The sequence below is a fragment of the Protopterus annectens genome, chromosome 2.part2 (genome assembly GCF_019279795.1).
Source record: "Protopterus annectens isolate FY-2018-M chromosome 2.part2, PAN1.0, whole genome shotgun sequence".
Taxonomy (NCBI): Eukaryota; Metazoa; Chordata; order Ceratodontiformes; family Protopteridae; genus Protopterus; species Protopterus annectens.
In genome coordinates this window covers 1,094,751,682-1,094,777,479 of record NC_056730.1, presented here as the reverse complement: position 1 = coordinate 1,094,777,479, position 25,798 = coordinate 1,094,751,682, and the positions used below count along the sequence as shown (strand labels likewise).

The 25,798-nt window shown below is 41.3% G+C and overlaps 2 protein-coding genes across 6 annotated transcripts in view; one reads left to right on the top strand and one right to left on the bottom strand.

Annotated features, from left to right (window-relative positions):
- LOC122796004 (diphthine methyltransferase-like) overlaps positions 1-19,899 on the bottom strand; it is a 376,921-nt gene extending 357,022 nt beyond the window's left edge. Inside the window, exon 1 of the mRNA XM_044064484.1 lies at positions 19,823-19,899. Within this exon, the coding sequence (XP_043920419.1) occupies positions 19,823-19,899 (77 nt within the window). The remainder of the gene's footprint in view (positions 1-19,822) is intronic.
- SEMA4D (semaphorin 4D) overlaps positions 1-25,798 on the top strand; it is a 1,587,330-nt gene that overhangs the window by 21,572 nt on the left and 1,539,960 nt on the right. The gene's annotated exons all lie outside the window — the stretch shown is intronic.

Sequence of the window (25,798 nt, the reverse complement as noted above, 5' to 3'; positions counted from 1 at the left end):
TTCGGTGTTCTGCAGCTTCGCTATTTCAAGCGTTCACTGAATAGGGGTCGATATTAGAACATTCGATGTTTTAACACTTCGATGTTCTAATATAGACCCAGTGTACACAACTGTACTTTCTCTTTCTTGTTAATTCATAGCAGAATTTTTCACATGTTGTCTAGATAATACTTAATGAATGCATATGTGTGTGTGTGTGTGTGTGACCGTACATGTGCTCGTTTGTGTGGGTGTGACATTTATTTTGACAGGTGTAAAAAAAGACAAGTTGAATAATTATAAGAATTGGGACATTTTTAATTTTAAGCTTCTGCAGTTTGACAGCTGTTTTATTTTATTTTATTTTATTTTTTTTTTGCTCTTCTCAAGTACAAATATTTATTGAACAAATAAAATCATTAGCAGATTTAAGCATGGCTTATGTAAGACCAGACAGGTTCACAGCATATGCTTTTCTTTCCTCAAGCTTGCATATCCAGCAAGTTATCTTCCCTTATAGAGTATATGGATAACCATTGATGAGGTGTAAAAGTACCTGTGCAAGCATTTCCTGAATTTGCTGGAGTTAGAAGCATACCAAAGCAAAGAGCAAATTATACTCAAAACATTTCCTATAATCTGTCTATCCTTATATTTTACGTAGGTCACTGTAACGTTCATGCTTATTTACTTTATGGCTTTACGTGCAGTGCTGCCTGTACCCTTAAATAATGACAATGTCTGTCTAGCCTGTGACAAAAATAAATAAATAACTCTGAGAAAAATAAAAGACCCATATCTTCAACTCTGAGGCAGTTGCTATAATTTTCACATGTTCTAACTGCCAGACTTGATTTAAGTTAAACCTTTCTCTGGCTTGTCCCAACTTCACCCAGGTATTTCTTACTGTTATCTCTGCCTAGGAGATGATTCCAGTATTTTCTCTCACTGCAGTTCACTAGTCCTATTTCTGGATTTGCCCTTTTTGCAGAATATCTAATAGGCAATATATATCTGGCCAAAGACAGTAACCCCTCATGCCTCATAACGTTTATGTAGAACTTCAGTAATTCATCAATAAACCCAAGTAGTTTTTCTTTTTCCTTAAAGTAATACTCAAGCATTACCCTATTCCTTTCAGATGTTAGATCCCAGTAGTGAAAAGCAGTGTCTTTCAAGCCACCTCATACTCTTAACGTCTGTAAGAGGTATATTAGTTTCATCCTATTGCTTATATATATATATATATATATATATATATATATATATATATATATATATATATAGGTCCACTATGTAATCCTGAAATACTGAAATCCCGAATTTCAGTATTTCGAAATTACATAGCCGAAAACACTAAATCCCGAAACCCCATAACCGCGAAATTTAAAATCCCGAACGTACACATACAGCACACACACACACACACACACACACACACAACTTCCCCCCCACAATCAAACATATAATCCTACACTACAGATAAGCAGGGGGGCAAGCCCCTCTGCACCCCCCTTGTGGGGGGATATGCCCCCTACTTAAATATACTAACTCCGAGATTGCACAAACAGACACGCAAAGGAAACTCACACTCATACATTTTACAGTCCCTCACACACACACATATCACAGTCGCAACACACACTGACACACACTAAAGCCCCTAACCAACACACTTACACTTGCATACTTACCTAAACTTCCACCCATCCATTCACACACCGCACCACCAGAAGCGCTAATTCAACATCTCTGAAGTTCGGGATTTTGAATTTTGCCCTTCTGGGGTTTCGGGATTTAGTGTTTTCGGCTATGTAATACTGTGTAAACTGTCAAGAATTTTAAAGTCTGCCAACTCATTACACGCCAAAAATATATGTTCCCAGGTACTTCTTTCTTCCTTATTACATCTCCAACATCTGCTATCTACTTTAAGAAATTTCTTTGGAGCCTGCTTGCCACAACAACTATACAAACACTTCCAGGCAAAAATCCTAAAGCTTGTAGATTTTGTTGCATATTTGGGAGTCATACATATGTTTTCCCATTGTTTCTTTGTGATTTTTTGTATCTACTGCCTCTTCCCAGTCTTTTCTGACCTCCTCTGATTTCTGCAGTTATCATGCAATGTTTTATATGTCCTACTAATTATTCCTTTTTAAGAGGTCTTTCATTTAGGATTCCCCTATCCTATTCTCTTTGTCTGCTCCCTGATATCAGTACCTAATAGGGAAGGCAATCTCTAGCCAGCAGTCCAAATGTCTTTTTGGCCTTTTTTCTCATTCTTTCCCTTTCTAGTTATTTGTTCCCATTAAGTTAGTTCCTTTGCCAGCTTCCTCCAGTAAATTCCAGCCTCCTCTTGCCTAATTTCTATTCCCTTAATTGCACTCATCACTGTCAGCAGAATTTCCTTAAGGAATCACATTCAGAATCTTACTCTTTTCTTATTTCTTGTATTATCCCCTACTTCATTGTCACCCCTTTCCACTTTGATTTGTAGACTTTTGCTTGTGCTATGTATAAGAGCCTTAAACTGTGTAGCTCCAAAATATCCCTTCAAATCGGGTAATCCTAAACCCCTTTGTTTTATAGGATGGATCAACTTATCCCACTTGACTCTTCCCCTCCCAGATAAAATCCTTCAACTCCGTATTAATTACTATCCATAACTTCTCTTCTGGTTGATAAAAATATGCCTGACCTCTGTATAAAAGTAAAGAGGCTAAAAAAATGTTACTGCTTCTGTCTTGCTATCCATAGGCAAGAGCTTCCAGTTTCACAGTTTTTGTATTATTTTTGGTTTAGTCGCTTTCTACATATCCTTAGCTGCCATAACAGAATCCTTTTAACCCAAATTCCTAAATACTTCATTTTATCATATCCCTGTAAGTATGGGTATTGCTGAACCAATTCATGTGTGGGTACACAGTTTACAGCTATAGCCTTTATTTTATCTTCATTAATTTTATATTACATAAAAACTCTGAACTGTCTCTGAATGTTTACTCTTTTTTGGTTCTGTCAGTTCATCTGCAAATAAAGCCAATTTTTTCTTGAATACCATACCAATAGTGTCCTTGAATTTCTGAGCCCCTTATTTTCTTTGTTGGTGGTTCTAAATATGACGCAAATAACAGAGGGGAAAGAGAACACTCCTGCCTTGTTCATATGTTCATACACAACTTATCAGAGAAGAGCCCTCCCAGTTTGATTTTTGCCTTTGATCCCTCAGATAGCCTCCTATTTAACCTTATTATTGTATCAGGAAATGCAAATGCTTCCATTGCCCTACTCATAAAATCTCAGCTTACTCTATCAAATGCTTTCAGTGCATGAAGACCAACCAACAACAGCACTATTTTCTTACATTCGGCATTTCTCTGGATCATCATTGTTCTTTTAATGTCGTCACATGTTTGTCTCCCTTCCACAAAACCACATTGATCCATATCTATCAATTTTGGCAACACCTTTACCATTCTTGTAGATGTTATGGCCATAAACACTTTATAATCATGGTTTAAAATTGAAGTGGGACTGTATGAAGCTGGGCCTGATGGGTCTTTACCATCTTTAGGTATTACAGCCACCACAGCTTTCTTCAAGGATGTTGATGCTTCCCCTCCTTTCAAATACTGTTGAACAAAACCTTCCAGATCTTTATAACTTGCTTCCCTCCTTGCTTCCAGATTTCTACAGGAGTACCATCTGTTCCTGGAGACTTTCCCACAGATTGGTTATACATCACAATTTTTATCTCATCTCCTCATATTTTAACTGTTAATTTTGAGCCTCATCTACCCCTAACCTTGGCATGTTTATCTCTTCCATAAAAATGTCCATTTGTGATCTTTCTTGATTTCCACATTTATGTGTAGCTATTTTTCTTGTTATAGGCTCCGTAAGTTTGGCAACAGATATTTCTACATTCTGTTGCTCAAGTTTGGCAACAGATATTTCTACATTCTGTTGCTCAAGTTGCTGTGTTAACAGTCGTTTAACAGCAATCTTTCTAAACTTGTGCATATTATCCATATACTCCCTTTTTCTCTTTGGCACTCTGCAGTTGCACCTCTTCTTGTTCTGTGAAATTTCCCATTATTCTGTAATACTTTAACCTTTGTCAACCCCTCTGAATAATTCTTGATACTTGTTAACCATATCTCTCTTTCATCTCTACCCTATTTTTAAACTTCACTTTTATTTTACCCCACTTACTAGCTGTAACTTCAGGAGTACTTTCTGTCTTCCCTAATAACGTTGAATAAGTTCCATTATCCATTCCTTAAATTTCTCTCTTTTTAACAGGTAGATGGGGAAGTGCCAGTGTCTCATCTTTACTTCATTACCCTGAATTTGTATGTTAGTTATTGGTGCATTATCTGAAATAGTTAGTGCATGTGCGCCAAAGTTATCAGTTAAATGCACGTTTCTGTGAAGTATAATTTCTGTTTAGTCTAGCCCAGTTATTGTCCCTGGGGAATAATATGTAAATTCTCAATGAATTCCTACTACTGAATTAACATCTGAAGAAATCTACCCTCTTTTGTTATATTTTCCCTTCTAGGTCCCCCATATATAGCCTCACTGCTGCAAATTTAGTTCCAGTCCCTACCTATAAGTAATATTCCCTGCTAAAAGGTGATTATTTCTCCCCAAATTTTCTTACGCTCCATAATAGCAGTTTTTAGGTGGAATATAAGTACATGCCAGTGTAATCCTCTTCCCCTGCTAGTAGCCCCTTATCACAAATCTACGATTATTATCTTTTTCCCCTCTTCTGTCACTATTGGAGCTCCTGTAGCAATTAGTATAAGTGCTCCTTTTTTAAATTTATCTCTGATATTCTGCTAAATATCCATCCTACAATCTTTTTTTTTAACAAATTCACATGCTCACTTCTTTCCACATGTGTCTAGTATAGCATTGCTATTTGCACTCTGCATTTCTTAATATAATACCCTTACTTTTTGCCTATACTTGTGAGGTCATTCATTTTCCAAAATAATATGGATAGTGTACCCATTATGATAAGAAGTTATTATATCCACCTATTTTATATGTTAGCTTTCTAAATGTATATATCTGATGTTGTCCTTTTCATTCTTCCTCAGCGAATGGGTTATGGATCTGATCCTTGGATCCGACTTGGACACTTACTTCAGACTTTGGATCCAACTCTCGAGTTCCTCCCTCTATACATAATGCCCTAGTCCATTCCCAACCCCTCAGATCTCATTTGCCGCCATCGAGCACAGATGTGGGATCCTTCTCTCGCAGAGTTTTCTTATAGTTCTATATTTGTAAGTGAAAAACTTTAATTACTTCTAATCTAAATTCTTTGTCCTTCCTCTAATCTTAAACCTTCCTTTTAGTTTTTATCGATTTGGTGCATTAGGCAAGTGCTGCTTTTATAGTAACCTCTCAAACATACCATTGCTGATATTTTCTCTTCTTCTTTTCTTCTATAACCTACCCTATTAAACAGGGTATTTCTTTTTTACCATTGGTGGTATTTTTCTCCTGTAAAAAAAATCAGTCCTTACATTAATTACTTTGTTCTGTGTGGATTTTTACTGTCATGGCTGACAATTCAACAGGTTTCAAAAAATGCACTTCTTGTAGGCATAAAATCCTCAACTCGGATGCCCACAAGGAGGGCCTCAATTGCTTAGGAGCATCTCATTTAAATACAAACTGCACAGTCTGTGCAGGATTTAACTCAAGAGCCATAGCTGACAGGCAGAGTAAGCTGGTACTTAAAGTTTTACTTCCTCCCTCATCTTTTTCCTCTTCAGGGGCTCAGACCCCAAGTAATCCTTAAAAACTCTGTTGGAGCACAGGAAGCATTGCCTCCAAAGTCTCCTAAGACTTTTCGGAGCCACCTTCAAAAGTTCTCAAGTTGTCAGAACCGAGTTCATCAGACCTGAAAAGACATACTGTGGACCCAAAGCCCTCAGATCCTAGTGTCATTTCAGCTAGTCCTACCACTCAAATCATGGATCCTAAATCTTCAGATCCTTAGCCTAACACGTCTTACATGCTGAGGACTCACTCACCTGAGTTTCTGATAGATCCCATCTCCCTTCGGCACCATTCTCCTTTTATGCAGACTTCTAAAAAAGCATTCCAGACATCAGTCAACTACTTCATCCATCAAGTCCTTCAGAGGTCTTTCTGAAGTGGATGTGAGTAGGATGATGCAAAAATTCCTCAGAGCTCAGATCCAGATAGGAGTTATCTAGGCTCTGTCCACTGTTGGATCCATGAGTCTTCCTGGCACTACTCACACAGATTTATCTCCTTCTCCAATCAGTCCTTAGGTTTTGGATCCCCAGGACCCAACTTCTCTGAGAATTCCAAAGTCAGATCAGAAGAGAATTACTTCTTTGACTCCTACAATATCCCTGACCTGCTCTGTTTCTATACCTTGGGATCAGGACAAGTCCCAGAGCCAAAGTGTAAGTGTCGGATCTGTGGGCAAGGTTCTGCTCCAGTGATGTCGGCTCCATCCCTGCCTTTCAGAGCCTCTGCTGTAGATAGCTGGTGTCCAATTCCCTACTTGAAGCACAGATCAGATTGGTGCCATGATCTACCCATATTGGAACATTCGACTCTGGTGCAGGTGGCCACAGCTTCTCCGGGTCTACCTGCCTTCCAGGTTGTGGAAATGGCCTTTTCTCATTCTACAGATCTGGTCTGTCATCCTCCCTCGGATCTGTTAGAAAAATATGTATTAGTAATATGCATGCTTAGTACATTCGAGGTTTAAAAGGGTTAATACATTTATTCTGTTCACACTGCATGAATCTGCACAGCTACTAGAGACATTCCAATCCTGTTTATGTCATGAAAATATGCGCAGCTATGATCTGCTTATGTCATGGAAATTAACAAGACACATTTGATTTCTGCTAATGTCATGAAAATAATAATAAGTGTTTCATTTCTACTAGTGTCATGAGACTTAACGAAGAGTTATTGATTTTCTGCTTATGCCATGAGAAAGTACACAGCTGCTGAAGCTATTGGTAATGAAAACAAAGGCTGCTTGAAAGTATAAACCGTAGTCAGCATTACTTGTACCTAAGCTAGAAATGTACCTTGAATCTAGGCAAAATGTAACACATATATATTAGAACTGCACAACTGAAGAATTGAAAGATTGTGGTAGGCTAAAAATAAGCCCCCAAGGCCAGGTTGTTTTTCTCAAATGTTTTTGTAAATCAACAATAATCCAGTCATATCAGCAGGAAATCTAAGTAACATTTTCTATGTAACACATAGTGAGTTTTTAATCTGAACATGTCAGCAGGAAATCTAAGTAACATTTTCTGTAGAGTAATACAGAAAGCTGTGTCTAACTACGTCAGCAGTAGAATAGTAACATTTCATAGAACTGTATAAAAGTAGCATACTGCTCACTAGTAATTTAGACAAATCATTCTGCCTGCATGCTTTGTCTCCTTGCTGTAAGTTAATAAAGGGTGCCATACTTGAACCTTACGTGAATTGGTCTTTGAAGTTTTTTCCTTTGACAGGATCCTACCCTTATTATCTCTTTGGTTCTGAGCTCTGAGTCTGTCAGACCTATTCCACTGGGGAGCCAGTTCCACCTAGCTTCAAGTCAGTTCCCGTGGAAGAACTTCCCCTCTCTTCTGACACTACCTCAGAATATCCCCCTGTGGAGATCCACTGGAAGAGTATGTGCAAGAGGAGGCATATAGATTTCCCTTTGGAATCTCTCACTCAAGATACTGATTTTGAGGAAGGAGAAGGATCCACCAGATCACCACCTGATCATTTGGAGACATTTTAGATGTCTTTAAACAGAAAGGTGGTTGGTCCACTGACAATCCTTCTCCAGGGGAGTCAGTATTACTGGAGGCTTTTGGAACTGGCCCATCTATATCTTGTGTAACTCCCAAGCTGATGAGTTCATCAACCCATTCTTTCTCTGGGCATGGAAGGAGCCAGATTCTGTTGAACCTGTCCCGCGTTGCCCAGGCAAATTTTTAGCTGCACCAAAGGATAAAACCCACTGGAGCAAAGGAGTCTGTGTCGATGCAATGGTTGTGATGGCAGCCAACAGAAAGGAGCTAGCAGAGCAGAGCTCCTCTGATTCCTCCCAACAGAGAGTCTAGGGCACTGGACAGATTTGGAAAGTGTGTGTTTGCTTCAGGGATCTTCCCCCTGAGGTCCCTGAACTACCTGGCATACTTTACAAGGCTACAGTGAGATTTGACAAAAGAATTGTTAAATTGTCTCTGTGAGTCCATATCTGCAGAGGATTTCAAAAAGGTCATCATCTCAACTGGTCACTCTTTTGTCAAATTCCAGTACGTCCATGAGGTTAATCTCTCATGCAGCAGAAGGTGCCTCATGGGTGGCTGGTTCAGGCATTGCCATAAGGAGACATGCCTGGATGTGGCTGTGCATCTTTGCTGAGCCTTTCAAGTCTTCTTTCATAAATGCTGCCTTTGATGGAACATCCTTGTTTGGCCATTCTGTGAAAAAAACACTTACCTGCAGTGAACAAGAAGGAAAGACCCTGTCTGCTGTAGGTATTAAAATTTCTACCCCTCAACAAACGTTTTCAAGGAATTAGAGAGGTGGCAAGAAAATGTAGATGTTCTTCATTCCAGGGACCATTCAGGCTGCAGACAACTCAGTCAAGGTTTCCAAGATTCTTTTCCAGATAGACCCTTTCAGTTCTCCTGAAGTGCTGCTCGACTGCCCACCTCTGGAAGCAGTTTCAGAGGACATTTGCCCTTGCACCCAGATGCCTGGGCTGCTATAACAAAATATACTTGGGTGCTAAACACTAATATCCAGGGTTACTTCATGCGCATGACCCAGACTCCAGTTTCCAAAGGAGACATCGACCATCGTTCAGTCCTTCTACTCAGACTGATGGAGACATTTACACTTTTGCTGGGTATCCTTTCTCCAGTTTTTTGGACAGGATGTTTACCAAGTGTATAGCAGTGGTGGTAGCTCAATTAGACTAAATAGATTCTGAGTGTTTCCATATTTAGATGGCTGGCCTATCACACCCCCCCACATACATTCTACTTAGCAGTCAGTCCATAGACTACTGGCTCTTTTTTCACTCACTGGTAACAGTCAAGTTTGCCAAATCAAATCTGACAACTGTACAGAGCCTGGAGTTTATTGGTACACATCTGAGCACAACAACTCTGATTGCTTCCTTACCTTCTCACTGTATAGGTCCCAGATCTCAGGTTCATCAGATCTATATCATCCTGCTTCTCTCCTAGACAGACTCTTCAAGCTTTAGGTTCCATGGCAGTGGCAATAGTTCTTCTGCCTTTAGCATGCTATTTAATGGATGTCCTTCAATGGACTCAACTGTTCAGTGAACAACCCTATCATTTTCAGTCAAACTTACCCACACAGGCAAACACCATGTCCACTGGTGGATATTAAGTGATGGTTAGAGAGCAATTCTTTTTAGCATTGGCATTTCAAGATACTCTTCCTCTAGGGACTGGTATTGTGATTAAAACTGACAACATGTGTGTGGCCTCATACAGGGACAACCAGATGTAACCCCTCTGCCGTGAAGCTATGAGGTGTGATCTCTAAATCAATCAGTGGCAGAAACTAAAACAGCAAAGCCTAGGGTTGATGAACCGCAGTCCCGGACGCCGGTTCTTTAGAAGGCTCAGTGGAGCCAGAGGTTTTGCCAGGAGTTTCTTTGGAGTCTCAGGCAGAGACTTTACTGTTACAGGATGTGCCCTCTCAGGAGGTAGGCCAGGCTGAGGGGCTTCTCAGGTAACTGTTCTTCCCTCTCTTCCCAAGATAGTTAGAGCTTCTCCTACTGTTTCCAAAACTTCTTTGAGAGGTAGGCCAAGTTCAGCTTCAGTGGGGGCTTCTCCTAGCACTTCAGGTTCTGTGCCTAAGAAACATATGCTTAAAATGGCAGAAGATTTAATTACTATGATTAGAGGCTCTATGCCCTCCTGATAAGAGGCCTAGGGTGGAACCTGAGTTTGAGAGTTTGGAACAGTATTCAGAGGCTTCTGAGTCTTCTGGAAGACTTGCAGGAGTTTCCTCCTTATTCTGATTCTGATGTGGATGATTCCACACCTACAGCTTCTCCTCCTGAGGATTTCTCATTTTCGAGACTCTGCATTCCATGAGGGAACACTTTAAATGGGAAGGCCAAGATTACTCTGATTCCAGGAAAAGGCTTAGGGAATTCTTATTTTACCCCAACATAGGCCCTTGGCTATACCTCCTGTGTTGAATGTGGTGGAAGATGTTTTTGCAGAGGCTTCCTGAACCCTGACTCTTTGCCTCCTGCCCCTGTTAAACCTGATAGGTACTATAGGGTGCCCGAAGCTCATAAGTATTTGTTTAAGAGTCCTAGGGCGGACCCAGAAACTGTTTCTCAGGGGCCTAAAGGTGTTAAGGCCTCTGTGATTAAAAATCCTGTTCCCACTGATAAAGAGGCAAGGGCTTTGGATAGGTGGGGAAAGAAAGTGTATACTTCTTCCACTCTAGCCATGAGAGCGTTGAATTGTCAGTTTCACATGCTAAAATATCAAAATTATCTCCTTTCACAATTGAAATCTAAGGTGGATGCTTTGGCGGAAGGTATAGAGTGTAAAGAGTTGCTGGATTTAGTTCATGTGTCTGAACAAGTGGGTAAGCATTCTTTGCAATGTGGTTTTGATGCTGTGCAGGCCTCCTCGAGGGTGGCTGCCACTAGTTCTGTTCTTCGCAGGCATGCCTGGTTGAGGGATCAGAATTTAGCAGAGCATGTTAAGACTAGGATTTTGGATGCTCCTTTACAGTCTGATGTGTTATTTGGTTCGCCTGTGGAAGCAGTTTTAAAGAAAATGGAGGACAAAGCTAAGTCTATGCAAACTGTTAAAGATTTTTGCAGGTGCAGCCACCAAAGTTCAGTAGAAATTGGCCTACTAAGGGATGGACATATCCTGCTTTTGATTCCCAGTCTAGGGGTAGGTCTAGACGTGGTAGGGGCAGAGCTCAAGGTTCTTTTAGGCCTAGAACAGGGGTTCACCTGCTCAGACTTCTGGTGAGGGCAGGGTCAGTCCTTTCGTAAACAGACCCAATGACCTGCCTTTTCAGCTGCCAGTAGATTCTCGTCTGGTAGCTCCTTTGGGAGGAAGACTGTCTCTTTTCAAAGAAAATTGGGATTTAATCACTCAAGACAGATGGGTGTTGGATATCATTCACCACGGTTACAGGTTTTATTTCCACACATTGCCCCCTTTCAAAAGCATGCCAGACGTTCCTCCTCCACAAAGGGAAGAGGCTCACAAGCAAATTTCTCTGTTACTCCAAATAGGGGCCATTCAGCCAGTCCCTATACCAGAAAGGGGCCTAGGATTTTATTCTCGCCTGTTCCTAGTACCAAAGAAGGGGAACACGTGGAGACCAATTTTGGATTTATCTATCCTCAACACTTATCTGGACATTCCCAAGTTCAAGATGTTGATGCTGCAACAGCTTTTACCTCTGCTGGGCAAAGATCATTGGATGGTAACTTTAGATCTCAAGGAAGCTTACCTTCATGTGCCTATAAGACTGTGTTGCAGGAAGTATCTGCGTTTTCGAGCTGGAAATTCTCATTATCAGTTCTCTGCATTGCCCTTTGGCTTATCTACTGCGCCCAGAGTATTCACAAAGGTTCTGGCTCCAGTGATAGCTTACTTCAGGCTAAAAGGAATTCAAATCTATCCTTACTTGGACGACTGCCTGATTCTGGCTCAAGAAAAGGAAGACCTTCTACAGCATCTGGAATATGTCATAGCAGTGCTAAGATGCCTAGGGTATTCTGTGAACGAAATAAAGTCCAGTCTAGTACCCTCTCAAGACATGTGCTTTCTGGGTGTGAGACTGAATACAGCAGCCCAGATGGCCTTTTAACCCCGGACAAACAAAAGAATCTTTCCAGTTACTTCCATCAGCTATCTCTTCAGTCCGGGCTGACTGCAAGGACAGTCCTTCAAGCCTTAGGGTTCATGGCATCTTGTATTCTGGTGCTTCCCAATGCCAAACTGCATATGAGGAAGCTACAATGGTATCTCAAAATGTATGGACACAGCACTGCCAGGATTTGGACACTGTCATTCAAATAATACCTTGCATTCAAAAGGAATTTTTGTGGTGGGCTCAGGAATGTCACCTAAACAAGGGACTCTCTGTGACCCGGCCAGAGGCGAGTCAGATTCTAACGACAGATGCCTCAGACATTGCTTGGGGAGCTCATCTAAATGGAAAGTGGATACAAGACAAGTGGCCTGCCAGACTACAGCATCTACATATCAACATGAAGGAGATGTTAGCAGTCCAATTTGCATTAATGGCTTTCAAGGAGTTACTTCTTCCAGGGCAGGTGTTGATTCTAACAGACAACACAACTGTCATGTGGTACATCAACAAACAAGGGGGAACACATTCTTACCCATTGTGCAGGCAAGCAATGATTTTATGGGAGACTGCGCTCAGCTTGCAACTAACTCTTCAGGCAAGATTTCTGCCGGGAGCACAGAACTCCTTAGCAGATGTGTTAAGCAGGCAAATCATGGATCCCCACGAGTGGAAACTGGATCTTCATGTATTTCAAAGGTTGACAGTGTCCTGGGGAACTCCAGACATAGATCTGTTCGCTTCTCCACTAAACCACCAGCTGCCAAAGTTTTGCACAAAGAGGTTACATCACACAGCTTGGAAAGTGGATGCTCTTTCTTTCAGTTGGAAAAATCTTCATGTGTATGCGTTTCCACCTCTGCCTCTTCTTCCAAAGGTGCTTCTAAAGGTCAGACAAGACAAGCCAAGGATGATTTTAATAGCTCCAGATTGGCCTCGGCAGCACTGGTACCCATTACTGAGGAGTCTAGTAAAGAAGCCTCCATGGCCTTTACCCTTGATTCCACACTTGTTGTCTCAGAGAGACGGCCACCTGCTCAATGTCAAGCTTCACTCTCTTCATCTAACAGCATGGCATATTCTGTTTTGAGAGACAGCCGGTCTCAACTTCCTCAACAAGTTTTAAATGTGATTATGGAAGCTAGAAGACCTAGTACAAGGAAAGTGTATGCAGAAAAATGGAAGAGATTTTTATTTTGGAGTGCAGCAAGGAATTTGGAGATTTCTGAGCCTAATTTGAGTGTGGCTCTTCAATATCTTACTGAGTTATTGGACAAAGGTTTGTCCTTCTCTTCCATTAAGATTCATGCTGCAGCAATTTCAGCTCACTATGATTGTGACCCACTATTGTTTTCGCATCCTTTGTTCAAGCAGTTTCTCAGAGGGGCAAAGAATATAAGACCCCACGTAGAGCTCCTACTCCTGCTTGGGATCTCAATTTTGTGTTGGAAAAACTCTACAACCTTTTGAGCCTGCGGGTACTGCTGATTTGAAATATTTGTCATGGAAGACTGCTTTTGTTGGCTATTACTTCTGCAAGAAGGGTTTCTGAGTTGCAGGCCCTTATGGCAGTAGAGCCCTTTCTGATTTTCCATAAGGATAGGGTATCATTACGCACTAATCCTTCCTTTATGCCTAAGGTGGTTTCTAGTGTGGCTTTAAACCAAACTATTCATTTGCCTACTTTCTATGCAGATCCCCAAAATAAAGGGGAAAAGATTTTGCACACTTTAGATGTACATAGGCAGTTGCGTTATTATTTAAGCAGGACTAAGGATTTCAGGCAGTCTCAGCAGTTGTTTGTTTCTTTGCTTTGAGTTCTCAGGGCAAGCCTGTGTCTAAGCAAACTATTTCTAAGTGGATTGGGTTTTGCATTTCATTTTGTTATTCCCATCATGGCAAGGAGATTCCAGCTGGGATTAGGCCTCATTCCACTAGGGCTACTGCCACTTCTACAGCATTTCTAAGGGGGGTGGCAACTAAGGATATTTTGGAGGCAGCTACTTGGAGTTCAGTGCATACTTTCTCTAAGCATTACCACCTTCCTCTCTACTCTAAATCTAGGGCTGGTTTTGCCACAGCTATTTTGCAAGGCATGTTGACAGCTCCTGCTTCCTTATGATTTGCCAGCCTCCCTTACCTCTGCTTTGGGATTCTACCCAATGGTTAGGACTGCAGCAATGTGGAATGAAGAACATAGTACAGTTTTGTACCTACCATAAATGTAGATGTTCGAGGATCCACATTGCTGCAGTCCAATTTACCTCCCGCCTTCCCTCTGTGTTTAGGGGTGGTGGTGTGAGTTGCTATATATTATTGTACATGTGTATATATATATTGTATATAAGTTTGGTGCAGGGCTTTTTGGTGTTTTGGATTGGGCCTTGTCTTTTTAGGGTCTTCTGACATCTGGGGCAAGAAAAGACTGAGGATATGACGTCGGTCATGCGCATTAGTACCCTGACGTCCTGACGTCAGTCTAATGCGCCTTGACCGACGTCAGCCATATACTTTGGTATTCGGGCCGACTGGACAGCGGACTACCCAATGGTTAGGACTGCAGCAATGTGGATCCTCGAACATCTACATTTATGGTAGGTACAAAACTGTACTTTCTGCAAATCCCAGGGACCATTCCAGGACTCGCACAAAGACAACTCCAGAGGCAGAGGAGGGAGTTTGAACAGAAGACACTGACCCTAAGACCGAGGAGGCCTGCAAAGTCAAGGTTTCCAAGATTCTTTTCCAGATAGACCCTTTCAGTTCTCCTGAAGTGCTGCTCGACTGCCCACCTCTGGAAGCAGTTTCAGAGGACATTTGCCCTTGCACCCAGATGCCTGGGCTGCTATAACAAAATATACTTGGGTGCTAAACATAATATCCAGAGGTTACTTCATGCCCTTTACCCAGACTCCAGTTTCCAAAAGAAAGAAACTCCCTGATGTTCATCCAGGAGGTCCTACCAGACCAAACAGAATTTGGAACTTACATTTCTTTTTAGTGCCAAAAAAGGCAGGAGACATGCGACCAATTCTGGATCTAAGCAAATTATATCTACTCATGAAGAAATTAAAGTTTTGGATGGTCACGGTTCAGTCCCTTCTACTCAGGAATGATGGGATGTGCCCCATAGATCTTCAGGACACATACTGTCACATCAAAATAGACAGACACTGATGGAGACATTTACACTTTTGGCTGGGTATCCTTTCACTTCCAGTTCAGAGTCGTGTTTTTTTGGACTCACCACATTCTCCAGGATGTTTACCAAGTGTATAGCAGTGGTGGTAGCTCAATTAGACTAAATAGATTCTGAGTGTTTCCATATTTAGATCGCTGGCCTATCACCACCCCAACCATACATCTTCTACAGCAGTCCATAGACTACTGGCTCTAGATTTTCACTCACTGGGTTTAACAGTCAATTTTGCCAAATCAAATCTGACACCAGTGCAGAGCCTGGAGTTTATTGGTGCACATCTGAACACAGCAACTCAGATTGCTTCCTTACCTACTCACTGTATAGGTCCCAGATCTCAGGTTCATCAGATTCTATCTCATCCTGCTTCTCCTGCCAGACTAACTCTTCAAGCTTTAGGTTCCATGGCAGTGGCAATAGTTCTTCTGCCTTTAGCATGCTATTTAATGGATGTCCTTCAATGGACTCAACTGTTCAGTGGTCTTTACTTCAACAACCCCTATCATTTTCAGTCAAACTTACCCACACAGGCAAACACCATGTCCACTGGTGGATCCAGTCAGATATTTATCTAGGTTGGCCTTTCGTACTTCCTCCCCCGTTGGCCACAGTGAACCCCAATTGGGGTAGGAGGGCATTACTTGGGAGTGATGGTTCAAGGCATATAGTCTCCTCAAGAGAGCAATTCCTTTTAGCATTGCAGGCATTTCAAGATACTCTTCCTCTAGGGACTGGTATTGTGATTAAAACTGACAACATGTATGTGGCCTCATACCTCATCAAGCAAGGGACAACCAGATGTAACCCCCTCTGCCGTGAAGCTATGAGAGTGTGATCTCTAAATCAATCAGTGGCAGAGAAAATTTTCCATCATTGGGGCCACTCTTCTCATCTCCCTAAAACAATAAGTGCATTAGGTATTTTGCCCTGATACCCCCTCAGGGAGAGTCACCGAGAGATGCTCTAGTCCACATTTGGCCATCTGGTCTCCTTTACGTCTGTCCCCCAGTACCTCTGATCCTAAAATTTTTGCAGAAAGGAAACCAGTTGGAGAGCTCAGTCATCCTCATTGCCCCCTTCTGACCTCACCAGGTGTGGTTCCTCTTCCTTTGGTCTCATCTTCGTTATCCTTTCTTGATACTGGACCCATCCCCAGACCTTCTGTCACACCCTCTGAGGATGCATCATCCCAATAACCCAGCCCTCAAACTAACCTCATGGTTTCTCCAATTCTACTAATAGCCAAACAGCCCAGGCTTTCCTCACCCCAGTACATGCCATATTGTTATCCTTACAAAAAGACTTCACAAAAAGGATTTACAAGCGTAAATGGAAAAGGTTTTCATTTTGGGCTGTGAGGAATAAGATTGACCTCTTTACTGCCCTTGTCTCTGCTGTACTAGACTTTCTAGCTTCTCTTTTCAAAGAAGGTGCTAGTGTCTCCACAATCAAAGTACAGTTGGCAGCCATATGAAATTTTCATGCAAAGGACAAAAACTATTTATCTGATGTTGTCAATTTTCATTCTTTCTTGATGACTGGGGCTTGGTTCCGACCCCTCAGAACCGGCTCAGCTATTATACAGCTTGTGCTAGCCAAAAAACTGTTAAACTACGACTTTACCCACAATGCCCCTCTTTCCATTACCCCAGATCTCATTTGCCACTCATTTGCCACTCTGATAACAAGGTGTATCAGCCGATACTCTCCAGCTAAGAGCTTTAATTTGTTCTATTTTTCTATATACTTTCTCTGTTTATATAACACTTTATTCCCTTTCTGTTGTATTATTTAGTGTGTTGTGTTTGCGTCTAAATCATCGTTGGTAATTTTGCCTCCCCACCTTTCTTTTTACCTCTTGGTTATCTCTGGATACCATCACTGGTATTTTCTTTCTGACTACCTTTGTTGGTATTTCTCCCTAACATTACTGGTAGTTTTTTCTTCTTTCCTGTCCTTTGGAGTGTGTGAGTGTTCTTTAAAATGACGGAGGAGCAAAAAGGCACCTCTGGTTTTAAGCAGTGCCAAGATTATGGAAGAAGGATGCCCAACTCGTGACGGGCATCTTTCCTATGTATATTGCTTGGGTTCCCCCCATCTAGAAAATAATTGTGAGATCTGCCAAGGTTTTAGTTCTAGAACCTTGGCAGAATGCCGAAATAAGTTGATTTTAAAGGGGTTATTTAAATTCTCCTTTGAATAAGATCTCTCTAAGCCAGAGTCTTCTAAACTCGAACAAAAAAAGAGAAGTCATTTAGTGCCGAGCTCACCATCAGGACCAGACTCCAGAAGGCACAAGTCTCTGGTTCCTTCAGTCTCTTCAGAACTGAAGAGTATGGTCCCGACCCCCTCGATACTGACAGTTTCTGCACTGATGTTGACAACCTCGGCACCAACAGTCTCATTGGCACCGACATTGACAGTATCAGCTCTGACAATTCTGTCGGCACCGGCCTGTATGACCTCCCACTTGGTTCCGACTTCCCCATCTGTTCCATAGCATATGGTGCTGAAGCTTGAAGCATTTGTACCTCCAAGAATAAGAAATTCCCCTTCCATAGACCCCTTTTTGGGTCAGCTCCCCAGGCCAGCCAGGCCTGAGTCTCCCTCAGGGATGTCGGTCCGATCAACCAGAAGTCTTTCCGAGACAGACATGGTGAGATTAATGGATCAGCTTTTGGAAACCAGGGGTCTTCCCGCACAGCTCAGACCCCCCTACCTCTTGGAGTTCATAGGATCATAGGAGTTTACTAGGCTAATGGCCCTGGGGCCCTTGCAAGCCTAACCAAGAGTTTATCCCACAAAAAGAAACCTCAGTCAGCACCTGTCGCCCCTGTCAATGAGGGACAAAGGTGGAACCCCTGGGACAAATTTGTGGTTTTCCATCCACTCATCAAGGTTGTGCTTGAAGAGGGTGAGCAAGGTACTCTGTTTGACTTGTATGGGAAGTCTATTCCAGAGATGGGGCAGCCTCTGGGAGACAGACCTGTCTCTCCAGCAGGTTTTGTGGATGTTGCATATTAGATTTAGGCCTATAGAGTGGGTAATGCGCGAGGAGTTAGACTTATGGATATGGAACATCTCTAATAGGGCAGGGTTCACTGATGAAGGTTTGTATGCCAAAACCAGTCTGAATAATTTATTTTACTATTGTATGTACTATTTGAATTGTTTTCATTAAAGGATTGTGTTCCACTTTGGAGAGCTGGCCGATGTATACTGCTTCAAACCACAGACTTCATACTAAACCTTTTGCAGTCTTTGGGAGTTAGGGTCAACAGAGAGAAATCGCAGTTGTCTCCAACACAAGACCTAGAATTTATAGGTGCATGTCTCAATAGGATTTCTTGTGCGGCATCTCTCCCTCTACACAGACTACAAAAATTAAGGTTGCAAGTACAACTAATCATTTCCAAAAACAAGGTTCCTGCTTTTCTTCTTCTGCAAGCTCTGGGTTCTATGGCAACCACCATAACTTTAGTGCCCCTTGCAAGATATCACATGAGGCTACTGCAATGGTTCTTAACAGCGCAATGGTTGATACTGACACAGCCAGTGTCTTATCAGATATTGATAACAAATCACTGCAAGAAGGCTCTATCCTAATGGATGAAAACAGAGGAAAATCTATGGGGCCACACCTTCACTCCTTCTCTGCCCACTGCCGTAGTGACCATGTATGCTTCCCAGATCATGTGTGTGTGTGTGTGTGTGGGGGCATTATCTGAGAAGAAGAGTTCAAGGCCCTCAAGAGGCCAATTTGCACATCAGTGTCCTAGAATTGAGGGGGTGCTTCTAGCGTTCCAAGCCTTTCAGTCTGTCCTTCCTTCGGGGATGGTTGCAGTCCAATCAGACAACATGTCAGTAGTCTGGTACATCAACAAGTAAGGTAGAACCAGATCCTACCCCCCTGTGTCGGGAAGCTCTAAGGATATGGCAATGGGCTATCAGTTCCAACTGCTTTCTAATAGCAGTGCATATCCCAGGAAGGTCCAGTGTGATAACAGACAAACTGAGCAGATGCATCCTCCTGCCTCATGAGTGGTCTCTAAATCCCAAGGTGGAGATAAAATCTTTTTTCACTGGGGCCAGCCTTGCTGCGATCCTTTTGCCTCACCAACAAACAATTGCAGCAGATACTTTGCTTTAATTCCCCCGCAGGGGGAGTCCCCGAGAGATGCACTCCTCCACAATTGGCCCCTGGGACTACTTTATGCCTTTCCCCATTCCCTATTATTCCCCTATTCTTGAAGAAATCCCAAAGATTGAGAAGCAAAGTGATCCTCATTGCACCCTATTGGTCCTGTCAAGTCTGGTTCCCCTTCCTTTGGCCTCACCTGATTCACCGTCCTTGGATTCTGGACCCAGATCCAGACCTGCTATCTCACCTGTAGGGAGTGGTGCATCCAACCCCTTCACAAGCTCATGCTGACAGCTTGGTATCTCCAATTCCATTAATTGCCAGGCAGAGCAAATTACCTTCCCCAGTACAAAAAATCCTTCTGTCTTTTCATAAACTGTGCACAAGGAAACTCTACCTTAGCCAATGGAAGAGCAGGGGTGCTGGAACCATAGAGTGAGGGAGAGGGAGCACCCCTCCCCCACTTTAAGGAGTCAACGTGGATTTGTCTAAGTGCGCATGCGTGCGTTGCACACTCATTTTTTTAAAAATGCGCGGAAGGTAAACTAACTAGCTGTGTTCTGTTATGCTGCCCTTACGAGTGCTGATCATTGCTGCGCCTTACGGTAAGGTGATTCGCATTTAGTTTGTTTTCAGGTACAGCTGCCGGAGTCATGCTCATAGATTGCTTTTGCTGCCCCCAAATGCAGTGCGGTGTGTGTTCCGTTATGCATTTGGTTTGTTTTCAATGCTCACAGAAGAGATGCTCTGCTGCCCTCGAGTGCAGTGTGTTCCTTTCCATTATGCTGCTGATCAGAGTTTTATGCTATGCTGCTGCTGATCATGGAGAAGAGGTGCGTGTGCGTGTGTGCGTGCATGTGTGCGTGTGTGTGTGTGTGTGTGTGTGTGTGTGTGTGTGTGTGTGTGTGCAGCCAGTCTAAGTACCACTGATGCAGTGTTCTGTATGATTCCATTTCAAAGCTGAAGGATAAAAGAAGGCTTTAAATCACACAATAAATAATATAAGATACTCAAGAAAAAAACTAAAACAAAGTATGAGTGTTTGAAATTAACAGAATAAATGCAGTGTATGTAGATTGTTGTGATAATAAACAGCTACACCCTTGATACCTCGTTTAACATTATCCCCAGCTGATACAGTACAAGGTATTATACCTATTGGTGCAGTATTTATAACTGCTACCTGTTGGTACTTGGATTTCCATTTTGGTTTCTGTCTAGGATACCTTCTGCCTGGGATCTGCATGCTGTCTCTTTGTGTGGGTTTTCAGTTCATGCCTGAAATTCCTTCTTTTCAAAGATATGCTATGAACTGATTTGATGATCCTTCAAATTGCCAGTGTGTAAATATACCTGAGTGTGTGTGTGTGTGTGTGTGTGTGTGTGTGTGTGTGTGTGTGTGTGTGTGTGTGTGTGTGTGTGTGTGTGTGTGTGTGTGTGTGAGAGAGAGAGAAAGAGATATGCAATTGATTGATAATCCACCTAGGATTAGTTTCTCTCTCTTGTGCCCATTCACTGCTAAGATTATTTTCCATCTTCCATGCAATGCATAAATGGATAAAGTAAGCATTATAGAATGAATGAATAAATGAATGTCATATTGCATTGACATGTTATGAACAGAGTTATATGTTTAGCCATGCTTAATAGCTACAGCTGTGAAATGGGCAGCTTCTTCCACTTTTTAAAACAAAAAAAGAGGTAAAAAAACAGAAACAAACTGTTTTTTGTATGTTACCGCTTTTGTTAAGTTTAATAACTCAACTTCTTCAGACAAACAGAGCAACCTTATCAGATACATTTAAATACCAAATACAAAATCACATGATCAAGAGTAAAAGCAATGTTAAATTTTTAAAGTGACCACATTACTTTTCTGATAAAACATTTTGAATGCATATAAAGTCATTTAAAACATTTAAAATGCCATCTACCCTCTAAAAAACATTCAGCATCCTCATTTTTTAAAACATACACAAACAAAAATACAAATAATATAAAATTATAAACTATTCAATGAGTCAAACTCTTCAATTTCAGCACACACTATAGAACACAGATCATTTAATCCTAGTTGATTATAGGCATGTGTTCTAATCTGCCAAATTAAGTCGGGATGCTCAAGTCTTCAATCTAAATAAAAATGAGTAGCCTGGCTGATTGATCACATGTTTAGCTAAAGCACTTTCCAACCTCCCTTTTTCTAATGTTATATAGGTGTTCATACACACGCTGTCTTAATTTACGGTCAGACTTACCTATGTAAAAAGTAGGACAAGACTGGCACTGGGCTAAATACACCATTCTACTGGAATTACAGTTGTACTTGCCCTTACAAGTAAACTTTTTCCCTTACAGTGTGTATGTATAACCCACATCCGTATGGTTACAAAAGGTACAGGCCTCACATTTAAACATACCTTGTTGCCTTATCAATCCCAATTTTTTAAATTCTAATAACCCTTTCAGGTTTTGAGCTCTTCTAAAATAAATTTAGGGTTAGTACCTAGTTTATTCACTAAGGACCCCTCCGATGCTGTAATTCTTAATCAGGACTTGTTTAATGTTGCCTGCATCAGTATTATAAGGGGTTATAAAAGTCAAGGGATAGTTTACTATTTCAATTTGTTGGATATCATCACTCACTGTACCCCCATTTTCCATTATACATTGTCCACCCCCAAGATAGCTTTGAAATAACCAACATTCCTTTTCATTTGAACTTCATTCGCCAATTCTTCGAGTACGGGTGCCGGGTAGCCTCTCTTCGAAAACATTTGGACTAACATGTCACATTCAGTCATGAAATCAAAATTAGTAGTGCACATTCTGGCTGCTCTTACGAGCTGTCCTTTCACAACAGATTTTTTTGTGATACCAAGGGTGAGCACTAGTAAAATGCAAAAAGGAGTTTGAATATGTCTCCTTTCTATAGATCTTCACTTTATAACATCTATTCTGTCTATCCTTAAGACAAGTCCATGTTTAAAACTGCTATCCAGTTGTAATGCTTAAAGTTTGTTTTATAAATGTTTTATAATTTATAGTTACTGCTGCTCTTGCAGACAAACAAAATGAACTTTCCATAGTGAAAGCCCTGCCCTCTTCACATAGGTCATTACACAGATTTCTAATCATAGTGATAACTGGCACAATCTTATGGCCTATACTTTCTCCTGCTTCCGTTTTCTTCCTATTGCATGCCTATTGTGAGGACGATAAATTAAGACAAAGATTTATGAAGTGTGTTCTGACATCCACCATTTGCACTGTAGACTATTGTAAAAGAAGCAGTGATTCTACCTCACTATGTTATGCTGTAGAAACCTTTAAATACAGTTACAAACACTTTTATTATTTGGCTAATTCACTGTCTTTGATAATCAAAATGACAAATGAATAGTGTATAATTTAATACAATCAGGAAGGTGAATCAAAGAATGCATACATGTATGCATGGCCCTACAAATGTGTAAGGAGCCTATGGCTTGAAAACAGTCCAGAGATGAGCTTAGTCCTCCACTGGCCAGATGCAGATGAATGTGGGTTTTCATGCCGTTTCAATGAATGTGAGTTTCAAGGGCAGATAAGTTTACGGCTCATGCTAAGTCTGTTTTCATTACATGACAGTATTGTTTGTTTAGCAAATGGCTTAGTGTTTGTCTGAAACTCAAGTGTCTATCATTATTTAAGTTTTGCCGTCCTCATAAGTTTGCCAGAAAATCACACGTATGAGAAACAGACCAAAAGTATGACACAATCGGGGACAGTTAAACATATGCTCTGATCCCTCAACCTCTTAGGGCAAGAATTGGGAGAAAGCGTGAAAGGCTCAAAATCATGGGGAAATTTTAAGCTTTACTCTTGTCACCAAAGCAATGGATGAAGGTAAAAAAAATAAAAAGAAATACCAAAGGGCTTTGGCCGACTAAGTTTGAGATGACTGTAAGCTAGGAACAATTATTGAATCCCCAAATGACTTAATCATCATGCAGGAAGATTTGTCCCAAACAATAACTGGTGCCAGAATCATAATTTGAAACTAAACTCCAAAAAATACATTATCGTATCCTTTTGGAAGTCATCTACTCCAGGGAACTGCCAAATTGACAATGCCCCCTGAGAACTGGCTCAGTTGTTTGGAATTTGGGAATTTGTGTGCACAGTGACCTAACTTTTGACCAACATGTGCCCAGAGTAATAAGAAAGTCATTCTATATTGCACAGCTTATAAACAAATTGATTGTGACTAGATCTAGAGATGTTATTGTCCCCCTGTACAAAATCCCTCATTAGGTCATTCATTTTGTATAATGCCCACCTTGGCTTGTATCTATCCAGACCCATGCAACAATTGGAATACCCACAGAGATACCTTACTTAAAGGATACAAGTCCTAAACAATAGATCTTGCTTGGATCACCTCAAAGATTTATCACTATACTCAGTATCCTACAGAATGCTTAGAGGTGATGTGTCTGACATACAAGGCATTCTCCAGTCTAATACAGATTGACCTACTGAACATCAGAAAATCAAATGGCATCAGAAATACTCAGTCCAGGTATCTAAACTGGATGTTGTGTAGAGACGGATATATATCACAGAGGCTACCACTGTTCCAGAACAGAGTATCCATTCAAGTAAAACAAAGCTCATCCCTGTCCATATTCAAATGCAACTTGGATCTAAGGATGGGTAATAGAAAATGTACTCCAGGATTGCACCTTGTGCCACTAATGGATAGAGACAGTTCCTAAATGCTGCATCCCTTACATGGGTCCCCTCAAATTATCTATGATATGATCACAGTTATTCTCACTAGGGCTGATGTACAATTGTCAGCCATCGGATATGTAAGACCAATCAGGAAATGTTAATTCAAGCAACAAAAGGGAATTGGCTAAGCTTAAAATGTCCTCCGAGTGAACCTATGTTGTGGTAGCAAATAGGTTTAAAAAATTGCCCATTTAGATCAATAAGTGCTCCTCTCACCCCCCCCCCCCATCTTCAACAGCTTCAGGCACCTATGTGGAAGAGATTCTCAATCTGGTCTTGTACGAATAATTTAGATCCCTTTTCAGCCCCGATTGACATGGTGTTGGAATGTCTGGCTTCCCTTTTTGAACTAGGAGCTGCTGCTTCCACCATCAAAATCCAATTAGCAGCAGTTTCCAATTTCCATAGTGGGTTTGATGATTATCCCCTGATTTCCCATCGATTATGTAAAACCTTTCTTAAAGGCACTTTACGTCTAAAGTCCCTATTCAAGGATCATACAGCTCCATGGGATTTGACCATAGTATTACAGTCCTTAGTCCTTCAGCCATTTGAGCCAGCAGCCACTTGCGATCTCAAATTCCTGTCATGGAAAACTTTCTTTCTGGTGGCCATTACGTCTGCCAGGAGAGTTTCTGAATTGCAGGCCTTATGTGTGAAACACCCATATATGATTTTTCAGAAAGATAGGGTGTTTTTAAGAACCAGTCCTTCTTTTCTACCTAGAGTGGTTTCAAAATCTAATATTTACCAGACTATAGAATTGCCAGTCTTCTTTCCAAAATTTTCAAATAAAGGTGAATATTGCTTGCATTTGTTAGATGTTCACAGACAGTTACATTTCTGTATGGACAGAACCAAATCATCTAAAAAAAAATCAGATCAATTATTTGTGTCCTTTTCAAGTTCAACTTTGGGTAAACCAGTCTCGAAAGTTGCCTTATCAAAATGGCTTAGGGATTGTGTTACTTTCATTTACAGTCATAATAACCTCAAGGTGCCTGCGCCTCTTAAAGCGCATTCCACCAGAACTGTATCCACTTCAGCTGTTTTCCACTCCAAGGCTTCCATGGAAGAAATATGTGCACCCGCAATGTGGGCTACTCCCCATATCTTTATCACTCATTACAAACTGGATATGGCCTCCAGAGGAAGAGTATCTTTTGGCTCTATGGTGCTCAGGAATATCCTTCCTTAGGGCCACCCAGGACATGAAGTAGCTGGGACTCTGTCTCATTTGTCAAGAATGAATGAAGACTGACAACATCAGATAAAGAAGTTATATCCTTACCATAACGTTCCATCTATGTTGTTGATCTTCATTCATTCTTGGCATCCCACCTCCTGCCTCCTCCTAAGGACTTCTGGAGGTTCGGACCTTTGTTTTGGGAGGATGTTAGGTTTCACCTTAGCAGGGCTTCTGTTATCCTTCTATACTTGGCTGCAAACTCGATCTGAGGTAATGGAGAGAGAGGCCTTGTGGGTAGAGTCTTAGCTCGAGAGTTTTTTGGCTGGCATGAGCTGTATAATGGCCGAGCCGGTTCTGAGGAGTCAGAAGCAAGTCCCATTTGTCAAGAATGAATGAAGATCAACAACACAGATGGAACATTATGGTAAGGACATAAATTCTTTTTTTGGCTGCTTCCACATTATGTATGGCTTTCCTAAAAGCACCTTCCTACTTAGACCTCCAGTAAAAGATCTGTCACATCCCTTGGATTTGACAGTGGTACTCCAAGGTTTGACTCAACAACCCTTTGAAACTTCAACAAAAA